This window comes from Zalophus californianus, chromosome 1 (genome assembly GCF_009762305.2).
Source record: "Zalophus californianus isolate mZalCal1 chromosome 1, mZalCal1.pri.v2, whole genome shotgun sequence".
NCBI lineage: Eukaryota > Metazoa > Chordata > Mammalia > Carnivora > Otariidae > Zalophus > Zalophus californianus.
Window position 1 is genome coordinate 20,114,784 of NC_045595.1, and position 12,490 is coordinate 20,127,273.

Here is a 12,490-nt window from a genome sequence, read left to right on the forward strand (position 1 = left end):
ACCTGAAAGGAGGGCAGCCAAAGAGGAAACCCCCTCCAGTGCCTGTCTGCAGGATGGCACGCCCCTCCCTACTCAGGAGGCGCCCCCGGCAGCCAGGGGCTCCCGGAGCGTCCCCGCCGGAGGCGGCGGGCCTGCCCTTTAGCTCCCCAACGAGGCGGGCCGGCTCGGATCGCACAGCCACAGCGCCTAACCGGGCCAGGCGCTTCCCTGGGGCCTAGGACGGCAGCTCGGAAGCGGGGGGGGGGGGGGGGGGGGGGGCTTCCCATGGGAAGTCCTCCAGCCCAGCGTCTGTCCACCCCGGCCGGTGTCCAGTCAGCCCGAACAAGGCGGCCTCCGGCCTAATGCGGACCTTCGGACCTGGTCATCAGGCTTCGCGGGCGCTCCCCAAAGCCGAGGTCCCCCACCCACGGGATCGTTTGAAAAAATGAAAAGGAAAGAAACTTCCCCGGAGCCTGCCCTCTGGGCCGCGGCTGACTCCAGGGCCGCTGGCCTGCGCCACGAGTCGGGACCCCGGGAGGGGAAGTCTGCGGGGTTTATCGGGCCGGCGTGGGGCCCACAGCAAGGGGTACTCGGGATAATTCAGCACGCGCGAGACTGCGGCCGAATCCCACTCCTGTGCGAGGCTTCCGGCTTCAGGCACCGCCGCTGCCCCTACTCAAGATGGCGGCCCAGGCCGCTTCCGCCACCCCCGCGGCCGCTTCCTGCCGGACGCCCTGGTTCAATCAGCGGCCGACAACTGTCTAGGACCAAGGGCGGGCGACGCTACCAGCCAATAGGGAAGGGCAGCGTGGAGCTGACCGTCTGGGCTCCGAGGCGCGTGGACCAATACGAGCGCGGCGTGTGGGAGGGCGCGGGGGCAGCCCGCCAATGGGGAACTACGGCGCGCGGCCGGGACCTGGAGGAAGCGCCGCACCGCAGGCGCGGTTCAGTCGGGCGGCGGCGGCGGCGGCGGCGGAGGAGGCGGTGGAGGATGTGGGCCACGCACGGGCTGGCGGTGGCGCTGGCTCTGAGCGTGCTGCCGGGCGGCCGGACCCTGCGGCCGGGCGACTGCGAAGGTGCGGCGGGGCCGGGGTCCGCTCGCCAAGGCCGGCCTGGCGGCGGCGCTGAACACCGATCCGCCGAGAGGCCGAGGCTGGAACAGGAGGGGGCGGCGGCCGGTCCCAGCGGGGTCCGCCCGAGGAGGGGCAGACGCCGGCTAGGAAACTGGTCCGACAAGAAAAAGTTGGGACTAGATCGTACAGAAAACTTGTCTTGACATTGAGATAACGGCGGAGTTTTTGTCCTTTCCCACCTCTGGGCAGAGGCTCTCCCTGGCTCAGGTCGGGAGCCCCTAGGGCCGGCTGTGAGCACCGCGCCGGGTCCAGTGGGCTTGCGAAGCCGCACCTCGGGGTTCGGTGTTGTATTTGGAAATGAGAAGCATTTGGATCGTTTTTGTCTTCTCTCTCCGGTTTGGCCTCTTATGAGGTCACAGTGAGTCCATCTCAAGGACACGTGTTCAGTCTCGGCTTAAACTTTGTGGAAGGAGCAGGGAGGAGCCGTGTGTGGGTCATTGGGTGATGCTCGTTCCCCGCGTGCCCTTGGGTGTACCAGGGGACCCCAGCAACCTGCAGCTGGGTTCGGCCTGTGGGTACCCGAGAAACCCCGGTGATGGAAAAACTCACCTCCGTGTCTCCTATTAAAATTGCTGACGGAGTTCCTTCCTGGTGGACTGGGGTGCAACTTGGTGATTGCTTAGCATCTCCTTTTCCTCTCTTTTCCAGTCTGTATCTCTTATCTGGGAAGATTTTATCAGGACCTCAAAGACAGAGATGTCACATTTTCACCATCCTCTATTGAAAAAGAACTTATAAAATTCTGCCAGGAAGCAAGAGGCAAAGAGAATCGGCTGGTGAGTAGTCTGTTCCCCTCCGTGGCTGGCCCTGCCCACTTGGGTTCAGGAGGTGCACTGTTGTGTCAGTATGCTGGTGTGGGACGCGAGTGCTTTCATGCATCCTGCAGTTAGGATGTTTTTTTCTCATGTTAGTATTGATTAAGCAACTACTGTGTGCTGGGCACTGGGAGGATCAGTGGGGAGAAATAAGTCAGGCAAATGATGCCATGGGATGAGTGTCCTGGAGAAAATGACTATGGTGCTCTGGCAGAGAGGGTGGGCGCTGATTTAGGCAGAATAGTCAAGAATCTCTCTGAGGAAGAGTCATCATTGTTTGGGGGGGGAGGGGGGCGGGGAAGAGCATCCCAGGCAGAGGGACCAGCCATTGTGAGCGCAGAGGAGGCCATGTGCAAGGACATAAGAAGACAACAAAGTGGGCACAGGATGGGCTAGGGCCGAATTGAGGACAAGAGCCCTAATGAAATGAGGACTTTGTAGCTTTAATTTCCCTGGCAGTCGCTGGTTTGTTTGTCTCTGTTTAAAGGTCTGAATCCTGGTAACTCGTAAACTTATTTGGAGGCAGTCAGCTCTGGGACCGAGCATGTAATAAGAGCCCGGGGTTTAGACTGACCGAATCTGACTGCCCGTACAGGCAGGGCGTGGGAACAGGAGGCCCTGCCAGAGGGAGAGGTTTTGAGCTGTCAGTGTGTTGCGGAGGAGAAGGCTCTCAAGTGGAACCGCCTGAAGGCCATTGTCCTCTCTCGCTGCAGTGCTACTACATCGGGGCCACAGAGGACGCTGCCACTAAAATCATCAACGAGGTGTCCAAGCCCCTGGCCCACCACATCCCTGTGGAGAAGGTCTGTGAGAAGCTCAAGAAGAAGGACAGCCAGATCTGTGAGCTGAAGTATGGTGAGTGTGGCCAGGCCTTACTGACCCACCACGGAGCTTCTGCCCTCAGGCATGCTAGCTGGGGGAGGCGGGGGAGAAACGAGAGCCACGGCGAGTGCGTTCGGCAGCAGGGCCGGTGGTGCCGAGTGAGGGGTCGGGGGGGTACGGATCTGGCAGAAGAGGCCTCACGGAGGAGGTGGCATTCAGCAGACTTTGAAGGCGGTAGAAGATGGGCCAAGCGGAGCTAATGGGAGCACTGCAGGCAGAGGGGATAGGCCGGGGATGATGGGTGCACGGGTCACAGAGGGCCCTGCAGGTTGGTGAAGATTTGGCGTCAGGTCTTCAGTCTGAGTGAAGTTGGGAACATGGTTTGGTTTTGGTTTTGGTTTGTGGAGGGACCGCAGAGAGTTTTTTTTTTAAAGATTTATTTATTTTAGAGGAAGAGTGTCGGGGGCAGAGGGAGAATGTCGAGCAGGTGCCCCACTGAGCACAGAGCCCGATGCAGGGCTCAGTCCCACGACCCTGAGATCATGACCTGAGCCAAAATCAAGAGTCAAGACGCTTAACCAACTGAACCACCCAGCCCCTGGGAACATGGGTTTTTGAGCGGAGAAGGGATGTGGCCTGACTTGGGTTTAATAGGCTCGTCCTGCTGAAGGCCCAGCGATCTTTCTTATTTTGAAGGGAAATGCCTTCAGCAGACAGGCAGGCTGGTCCAGGCGCCTGCGGCATCCCTTTTATCGAACAGAGGAGAAAAGCAGGCCAGGTCCTCCATGTCAGGACCAGAAATAGTTGTCCTTGTCTATAAAATTTAAACAACACCGACATATTTTATTGTGACTCGAGTGTCCAAGGGCCCGTGTTTGCCCACTTGTGTCAAGGATGCCTAGTCTCCCGAGAGGGACCTGGGACAGGTGCGGTTGGCTCCTGGTCTCTCTGTGCTCACGAGTGGCCATGGGGAGTAAGCTCCTGACCAGGGTCTGTGTTGGGAAATTGGAGCTAGGAGATCTGTCTGTTCTGTCACCCTGGAGCTGTCACTCTACAGTGAGTGACTAGTTGTCAGGGCACCTGGGGGAGTGGGAACCTCATTTCTCCTGTGAGGTTTGTCCTGTAAGAACCACATGGCCTCCGTCCCGGGCCGGGCAGCACTGCTTGCCTGGGTGGACGCCGCCAGGGTGAGACCGGCCTTCTGGTGAAGGGGCCTGGGCCCAGTTCCCACAGGTCGGGGCGGTGGGCACTGACACGCACCGCAGGTGTCTGGAAATGTCTGTCCCCCTCCGACCAGTAGGACTGCTTGTTTTAAGGGTTGGGGACGCTGTGCAGGGGTGACCCATCCTGGGACTGGGGGCGGGGGAGGGGGTCTGTGGCCACTCCCACCAGCTCTCCCTGCTCTCTCCTCCAGACAAGCAGATCGACCTGAGCACAGTGGACCTGAAGAAGCTCCGAGTGAAAGAGCTCAAGAAGATCCTGGACGACTGGGGGGAGACGTGCAAAGGCTGTGCGGAGAAGTCCGACTACATCCGGAAGATTAATGAACTGATGCCTAAATATGCTCCCAAGGCAGCCAGTTCACGGACTGACTTGTAGTCTGCCGGACCCCTGCTGCACCTGAGGGGAAAGCAGCTCACCTGCCTCCTCCCCACAGCCTTTTTGTAATTTATTTTTTAGGCGGGCTCCTGACAATGTCAGGTGTGAAGCCTGGAGCTTTCCTGATGATGCTGGCTCTCCAGCCCCCCCCTTGGGGGGGATTCACTTTGTTCTGTTGCTGGTTTACTCTAGGACTTTAAAGTGTGTCTGGGAATTTTTTATTAAAGGAAGAAAATTTCTAGCTGTATTTCAACCCTAATGAAGATCCCACCAGTTTATGCTTTCCAGTTCACAAAGAACTGATATCTTCACATCTGTCCCTCGGCGACCAGGGCTGGAGATGCCAGGGCAGGACACGGGCTGAGGCGTGTGGGGAGGAGGGCTGGTGCAGGAGTGGAGGCGAGCCCAGGACGTGGCTGCGCCTGATGCGCCACCCTGAGGAGACTTCAAGTGGAAGTCACAGGAGAGGAGCCGGAGGCTGTGCAGCATCTTGCAGGGCACGGGGTGGGGGGGTTGGATCTGGTGTACGAGGGAGGGGATTTATCGGGGCTGTGCCTGAGCAGGACGGAGGGTTGATTTAGTGTGGCCTTCTGGGAGGATGACCTCAGTAACTGCCAGTGTTCAGTACCATCACATTTCTAAACATGCTCTTGGCCTGGCTACCTCCACCAACCACTGTCCAGATCTGGCCATCTACTTGGTCATCTGAGTTTGTGGCCTGGTGTCAGTCCCAAGCTTCTGATGCCTAATTGGGGTTTTGTAAGATTTGCAGGCGTTGGTTTATACAAAGTCAGTGAGAGGCTGCCTTTTGCCCTGTTTACCCAAGATAAGTCCAACTGATGAAGTCTCTCGTCCCGAGTCTGGTTTTTCAGTTCCTCTCCGGGGTTGGCTTTGGGAAGCCCAGTTGTCAGCATGAGCTGTGACTTGGTGGAGACCCCTCTGCTTCCTGGGCCTGCCGAGACCACCTGAAGGGAAGGACTAAAGCAGTGCTTTCCAAGGAAGACTTCAGATCACATCGTTTATGCTGCTAAATTCAGTTTGCCTCCATAGGCCTTGTTACCACCTGCTGTGGCATCCACTAACAACAGCCAGCACATCTTCAATACCTTGTTTCTAGGAGGGAAGCAAGAAGGTTGAGCTACTTCTCAGGCCAAGACCTCCTTGTTTGGGGGAATTAGGTGGGCTATTAAGATCTGACAAAGTGCAGTGTCCTGAGCCCTGAACAAGTGCTGGGAAAATCCACAGCTGAAGACAGAAGTCTTAGGAGATGAATGGCCGTGGCCTACAGGCCACATTGAACACAGGCACAGGGAAAACCAACCACTACCGCTGCAGGGCTGACCCCTAAGGTGATCTACAAAGGGTTAACTCATTCTGGAAGTGGAGTTCAGATCAGGCAACGTTACCGGTGTTTCTTTGTTACAGGTGTTTCTTATAAGAGCTTTCCCCTTGCACCTGCCTCAGCTGCTCCAGGAGGTGCTTTATTTATTGATTGTGGGAGAAGGAACTGGTAGGCTCTTCCCCACCCCCACGGTTTCCTTGCCGAAGCTGAGTCAGTTTTTGCGATGCGTCCAGCAGCTCTCTGGAGAATGAAACCTTCCCAAGGGGGCTTGGGCACCTGGGCAGGATTCTCCCCGCACCTCACCTGTGGAGAAGTCCTGGCCCCGGAGGTGGATAGAAGGGCACTAGTCAGCAAGAGGTAAGCGTGGCAAGCTGTGGTTAACTACTGGGTTTGCCTTCTCTTCGCCCTTGGCTCCGTGGCCCTGCCCTTGCAGCCCACTATCTGCTCGGGAGGCCGCAGCAGAGGGTGGACCCCGTGGCGCCAGGGAGCCTATACCCACTCAGTAAACGGGCAGGTAGGTTGTTGGCTCGGGTTTCTCTCTGCCTGAACCCAAACGGGCCTCGCCTTTTGCATTCATAGCCCATGGTCGTCGCGGCCTTTCTGGGGACCGCTGCAGGTGCTACCAGAACGCGGAGGATGTCTGCTTTGTGGGGCGTGGGTCCTAGAAGGGGCCTAGGGAGCGGCGTGCTTAGGTTCTCGCGCCTGTCGATCCCGGACCACAGTCGGGAGATGCTGTGGTGGGGATTGGGGAGATGCCACGTAAAGAGACCGCGCTGGGTCAAGACCAGACCAGGGAGCCCGGTGCCCACAGACGCTGCCACTCCCATTCCACGCAACGCGGACCCCCGAGCCGGAAGCGGGTGGCCTAGGGCCTGCAGCCCGCTGGGGTCGGGCACAGTGCTCTCGCGAGGTCCCCGATCTCCGCGTAGCCCGGCCCCTTGGCCGCGCGGTGGCGTCAGAGCTCACTGTCGGGCGGCTCTCGCGTGCCCGCCCCGAGATCACGTGACACGGGGCGGCGCATTCAGATGACGTACGCCCGGCGCGGCTCTCGCCCCGCCCGCTGCGGAGTCACGTGATAGTCCGGCGCAGCCTGATAACGCGATGCCCAGCCCCTGGGCGCCGCTCCCGCCCCGCCCCGCTGCCACCGCCGCGCCGAGTCCTTTTGTCCAAGATGGCGGCGCCGGGGGCGCTGCCTCCTCGGCCGCCGCCGCCGCCGCTGTGAGGGGCCTGCGGGCCGCCCGCCCGCCCGCAGCGCCGGCGCCATGAAGAGGCAGAGCGAGCGAGACTCGAGCCCGAGCGGGCGCGGCTCGTCATCGTCGGCCAAGCGGCCGCGGGAGCGCGAACGGGAGGCGGAGGCGGGCGGGCGGCGGGCGGCGCACAAGGCCTCGGGCGGCGCCAAGCATCCCGTTCCAGCGCGGGCCCGTGACAAACCCCGCGGTAGCGGGGGCGGCGGGGGTGGGCATCGCGACGGCCGCGGCGCCGGGGACGCAAATCACCGTGCGAGCAGCGGCCGCTCCTCGGGCTCGGGCGCCGGCGGCGGGGGACGCGGCGGCAAGGCCTCCGGGGACCCAGGCGCTTCAGGTGCTTCACCCCGCGCGTCTCCGCTGCCACCACCTCCGCCGCCGCCCGGGGCCGAGCCCGCGGGTCCCGGCTCGTCGGCGGCCGCGCCCGAGTACAAGACGCTGCTCATCAGCAGCCTGAGCCCCGCGCTGCCCGCCGAGCACCTCGAGGACCGGCTCTTCCACCAGTTCAAGCGCTTCGGCGAGATCAGCCTGCGCCTGTCGCACACGCCAGAGCTGGGCCGCGTGGCCTACGTGAACTTCCGGCACCCGCAGGACGCACGCGAGGCCCGCCAGCACGCCCTGGCCCGCCAGCTGCTGCTCTACGACCGGCCGCTCAAGGTGGAGCCCGTGTACCTGCGCGGCGGCGGCGGCGGCGGCGGCGGCGGCGGCGGGAGCAGCCGGCGAAGCAGCAGTAGCAGCGCTGCCGCCTCCACGCCGCCCCCGGGGCCGCCCGCGCCCGCGGACCCGCTCGGCTACCTTCCCTTGCATGGCGGCTACCAGTACAAGCAGCGCTCGCTGTCCCCAGTAGCCGCCCCGCCGCTGCGGGAGCCCCGCGCCCGCCACGCTGCGGCAGCCTTTGCCCTGGATGCTGCCGCGGCCGCCGCGGTGGGGCTATCCCGGGAGCGGGCCCTGGACTACTACGGGCTGTACGACGACCGCGGGCGCCCCTACGGCTACCCCGCCGTGTGCGAGGAGGACCTGATGCCTGAGGACGACCAGCGGGCCACGCGCAACCTGTTCATCGGGAACCTGGACCACAGCGTATCTGAGGTGGAGTTGCGGCGGGCCTTTGAGAAGTACGGCATCATTGAGGAGGTGGTCATCAAGAGGCCTGCCCGTGGCCAGGGTGGTGCGTATGCCTTCCTCAAGTTCCAGAACCTAGACATGGCCCACAGGGCTAAGGTGGCCATGTCGGGCCGGGTGATTGGTCGAAACCCCATTAAGATAGGCTACGGCAAGGCCAACCCCACCACTCGCCTCTGGGTGGGCGGCCTGGGACCTAACACCTCACTGGCCGCTCTGGCCCGGGAGTTTGACCGCTTTGGGAGCATTCGGACCATTGATCACGTCAAGGGAGATAGCTTTGCCTACATCCAGTACGAGAGCTTGGATGCAGCTCAGGCCGCCTGTGCAAAAATGAGGGGCTTTCCCTTGGGTGGTCCAGACCGGAGGCTGCGCGTGGATTTTGCCAAAGCAGAGGAGACTCGGTATCCCCAGCAGTACCAGCCCTCACCCCTCCCTGTGCATTATGAGCTGCTCCCCGACGGGTATACTCGGCACCGAAACCTGGATGCAGACCTACGGGTGCGGGATAGGACCCCCCCACACCTCCTGTACTCAGACCGAGACCGGACCTTTTTGGAAGGGGACTGGACCAGCCCTAGTAAAAGCTCTGACCGCCGAAACAGCCTGGAGGGCTACAGCCGGTCCGTGCGCAGCCGGAGTGGGGAGCGCTGGGGAGATGGGGACCGGGGCCTGCCCAAGCCCTGGGAGGAGAGGCGGAAGCGGAGGAGCCTTTCCAGTGAGCGCGGGAGGACAACTCACTCCCCTTACGAGGAACGGAGCAGGACCAAGGGTGGTGGGCAGCAGGTGGACCGGGGCTCTGACCGCACTCCTGAGCGAAGCCGTAAGGAGAACCACTCCAGTGACGGGCCCAAGGAGTCCAGCAGCAACTCCCTCAGCAACAGCAGACATGGGGCTGAGGAGCGGAGCCACCACCACCACCATGAGGCTCCCGACTCTTCCCACGGGAAGAAGACACGAGAGAGCGAGCGCAATCATCGGACCGCTGAGGCTGAGCCCAAGCCTCTGGAAGAGCCAAAACACGAGACCAAAAAGCTCAAGAATCTTTCCGAGTATGCCCAGACGCTGCAGCTGGGTTGGAATGGGCTCCTAGTGTTGAAAAACAGCTGCTTCCCAACATCTATGCACATCCTAGAGGGGGACCAGGGGGTTATCACGGGCCTCCTCAAAGACCACACTTCTGGGAGCAAGCTGACCCAGCTGAAGATCGCCCAGCGTCTGCGACTGGACCAGCCCAAGCTCGACGAGGTCACGCGGCGGATCAAGCAGGGGAGCCCCAATGGCTATGCGGTGCTCCTAGCCACCCAGGCGACCCCCAGCGGGCCTGGCACTGAGGGGATGCCCGCGGTGGAGCCAGGCCTACAGAGGCGGCTTCTCAGGAACCTGGTCTCCTACTTGAAACAGAAGCAGGCGGCGGGGGTGATCAGCCTGCCGGTGGGTGGGTCCAAGGGCAGAGACAGCACAGGCATGCTCTATGCCTTCCCGCCCTGCGACTTTTCACAGCAGTACCTCCAGTCCGCACTGAGGACATTGGGCAAGCTAGAAGAAGAACACATGGTGATAGTTATAGTAAGAGACACTGCCTAGCCCAAGCCTGTTTCCAGCTCCGCATTTGTGTCACAAAAGCAGTTATTTTAAAATCTGACCACCACCTCCTCCCCACATCCTACCCCCTTGGTTTGAATTCTCTGCTGGGTTATTTTGATTCATTTAATGGGGGACCAGAGTCCCGACCCCCCACCAAAACTAAGTTCTTAGATTTTAGGGTTGTGTTTTGTTTTTGTTTTTTGTCTTTTGTTTTAACAGCAATGAGAAAAGGGACTCCTGTCACGTTGATTTCTAGTGTACGAGATACTGTCTGCTGTGTTCTGTATTTTTTTATTTTTTGACTAACTGTATGGAAAGTTGTCAGTAAAGCCTTTGTCAGAGGATGGATTTTTAATCCTGTTCTCCTGGTTTAATCAAATTTTTCCTCAGTAAATGGAAGACTTCCCCACTACACGCATGCAAGTGCTCTGTCAACTTCCCAGCCCGGGTATAGCTCAGAATCCTGCCGTGTTGGTGGCTCTCAGTCTCTCAGCTCTTTGGGCCCAGTCAGGACTACGTTCACATTTGTTTTTAGCCTTGGCTGACAGCAAGTTCAGTTTGCCTCTGGACCCTCCCTTGCCTGCCTGAGCAGAGCCCTGAGCCTAAGCTCCATAGCCAGCAGCTTTGGTGGTTTCGGAGTTTTCGTTTTCCTGCCCTGAACGTGTGTGTTCATCTGCTTGAGCTGTAACTGTTGGACAACACGCCTAATCTTGAGGCCTTTTGCAAGCAGGTAGTCTTTAGCAGTTGTGTGGTCTTGTCATGGGGAAGACAAGTACAGTATGGATGCCACAGGGTCTCGGGGTCCCAGATCGACGCAGGCTCCCGCTCTTATTCAGCCTTAATGTGGCTGTTGTGGCAGCCCGGGAACACCCGGCTGGAGGCAGAGCTGCTGCCTCAGACTCCCAGGGACACCGGAAGCCAAATGCCAGAATGGAGGGTGGTGGGAAGGAGCTTCTTTTGGTTCATTCTTGAAATGTACCCAGCGTTTGTAAATTCTGGTTCTTCCTTGTTTGGGGGCTAATGTATCAGTGGGTGGGGGGCTCTGCCCAGTCACTAGAGCTTTTTGGGGGAAGGACACTGAACCCCTGAAGAATTTTTGCAACACGGCAAGGGAGCACGGTAGAGTAGGAAGATGCTCTTAACTGACGTACCTGTTTCCCAGGTGTGAGGTGAGCGTGTGCCGTGGCCTCCTGCCCTGCTGCTGAGGTGGGGCCACTGGGAGAAAGGTGCTTCTGTGGGGAAATGAAGTCACAGGTGCCAAGGCGCTGGGGCAATGCTAGTCAGAGCCATTCAAGCCCAGCTGGGGAGGGATGTGCAGGCACCCTCCGGCTGGGAGGGAAAGATGGCTTGAAAGAGTAAAATGTTGTCCTCCCTGGTCTCTAATGAGATCAGAGGGCAAATGAAGCCAGCACCATCGGGGACTGGGGAGGGAACCCAGTGACACAGCAGTTGTCACCAGAGAACACAGGCCAGATATACTCTTCAGTGTGTGTGTGGCAGTCTGGATGTCCCAAAAGAGCTGAGGGACAACAGCAGCCTCAGTAAGAGAAATGAGCCAACTGGCCAGGAACTCCAGGTTCTGGTGGCCACGCCACCCTCCTGGCCACAACCCCAGCCCATGCAAGGGAACACAGGTGACAGCTGGGATGCTTTGAGGTAGAGGAGGAAGCTCAGTGTGGACTGCCTGGAGGATACTTGCCTCCGCAGGGAAAGAGGTGGCTTTTTGAGACCTCGGAGATTTAAAATGAACAGGGGAAGGTGCCTGGGGAGATACTGCTCACCGGGCCACAGCGCGTGCTCATGAGAACAAGCACGTTCACAACAGAAAACATGCACAAAGGAAGTGTTAAGTGCGTTTATTTGCCTGTTTGTACTTGAGCTGTGGCCACAACTGCCAGGTGTCTGAGCACGTCTGTGGGGGACTCAGCTGACGACAGCTCCGCCATTCCAGGGTAGCTCGTACTGCCGGAAGCAGGAGTGGGCCTTACTTGTTCAGGTCAAATGAGGTAGGGGTGTCTTGAAGGCACAATGCAGGGCTCCCTGCAGTTCGAGAAATGCCTGGGTCACACACAGGCCAGAGTTGCCTTGCCCCATGAAGTTCAAAATTTCTCTGGGCTGTTCTTCATAGAGTGGGTGCCCAGAACCCAGAATCGTGCACCACCCAGCATCATTCCCAGATGTAAACCTGCTAGGAAATCTGGTTAGAGAAGACATTTCAACCCTTGCTTTGTCTACTCTTCAGGGATAGCCCCAAAAAGAACCAGAGCCCACCCGCTGTGACTCTCCTCCCGCGCCTCTTCTTTGACCCTCTTCTCAAGCACTTCCTTCCTTTGGCTCTAAGACAAAGCAGGTTCTGTGAACTCTCAGACCTAGCAGGTCAGGTGGTCAAGGCACCGATTGATTTCAGACTGTCCCAGAGAGAGAACAACTTAACTGCAGGTGTCCAGAGCCTCCACCTGGGGGTTCGGGTCGTGTCTGAGGTGTCGCTTAAAGGCAAAACAAAAAACAAAACAATCTGAGGCAAATTTTGCCTCACTGTTGGTTTGCTAGTATTGTACGTGTTTCTTCTAAGTGACTCATATCTTAAGCCCTGGTATAGTAAGAAAGAGGGCTGATGTCTCCTTAGCCTCTCAGGGCGTGTTGTCAAGTCAACCACAACTCTGCTTCCCTGTCGGAGGTCCCCATCTCCACCCCCGAGACCTGCAGGCCCTCCCAAGAGCTGCCGGCAGAGTTGAGGGAGATGGCCAGCGGCTCAGCGGAGTTCCTGACGAGAAGGGTGTTTTCGTTGACTTTTAACCTGTTTCCTCTTGATGCATCCAGCACCAGCAGTCAAGGCTACTCCACTGG

At 59.3% G+C, this 12,490-nt stretch overlaps 2 protein-coding genes across 2 annotated transcripts; both read left to right on the forward strand.

The window, feature by feature from the left end:
• The first annotated feature begins 898 nt into the window (after nt 1-898).
• Nucleotides 899-4,607, forward strand: MANF (mesencephalic astrocyte derived neurotrophic factor). The gene is made up of 4 exons (XM_027587848.2): nt 899-1,055; nt 1,761-1,888; nt 2,641-2,782; nt 4,164-4,607. The coding sequence occupies exons 1-4, from the start codon at nt 971-973 to the stop codon at nt 4,346-4,348; spliced, it is 540 nt and encodes a 179-aa protein (XP_027443649.1). The 5' UTR covers nt 899-970; the 3' UTR covers nt 4,349-4,607.
• A 2,245-nt stretch (nt 4,608-6,852) lies between these two features.
• Nucleotides 6,853-9,998, forward strand: RBM15B (RNA binding motif protein 15B). Its single transcript, XM_027581686.1, has one exon. It carries the CDS (start codon nt 6,953-6,955, stop codon nt 9,641-9,643), a length of 2,691 nt encoding a protein of 896 aa, XP_027437487.1. The 5' UTR covers nt 6,853-6,952; the 3' UTR covers nt 9,644-9,998.
• The last annotated feature ends 2,492 nt before the right edge of the window (nt 9,999-12,490 follow it).

What these genes read in the sequence shown, in the direction of transcription:
- MANF (XM_027587848.2), top strand. Translation starts at nt 971, where the DNA reads ATGTGGGCCACGCACGGGCTGGCGGTGGCGCTGGCTCTGAGCGTGCTG. An exon ending in GCGGCCGGGCGACTGCGAAG is followed by an intron (nt 1,056 to 1,760) that starts GTGCGGCGGGGC and finishes TCTCTTTTCCAG; the next exon opens with TCTGTATCTCTTATCTGGGA. An exon ending in GAGGCAAAGAGAATCGGCTG is followed by an intron (nt 1,889 to 2,640) that starts GTGAGTAGTCTG and finishes CTCTCGCTGCAG; the next exon opens with TGCTACTACATCGGGGCCAC.
- RBM15B (XM_027581686.1), top strand. Translation starts at nt 6,953, where the DNA reads ATGAAGAGGCAGAGCGAGCGAGACTCGAGCCCGAGCGGGCGCGGCTCG.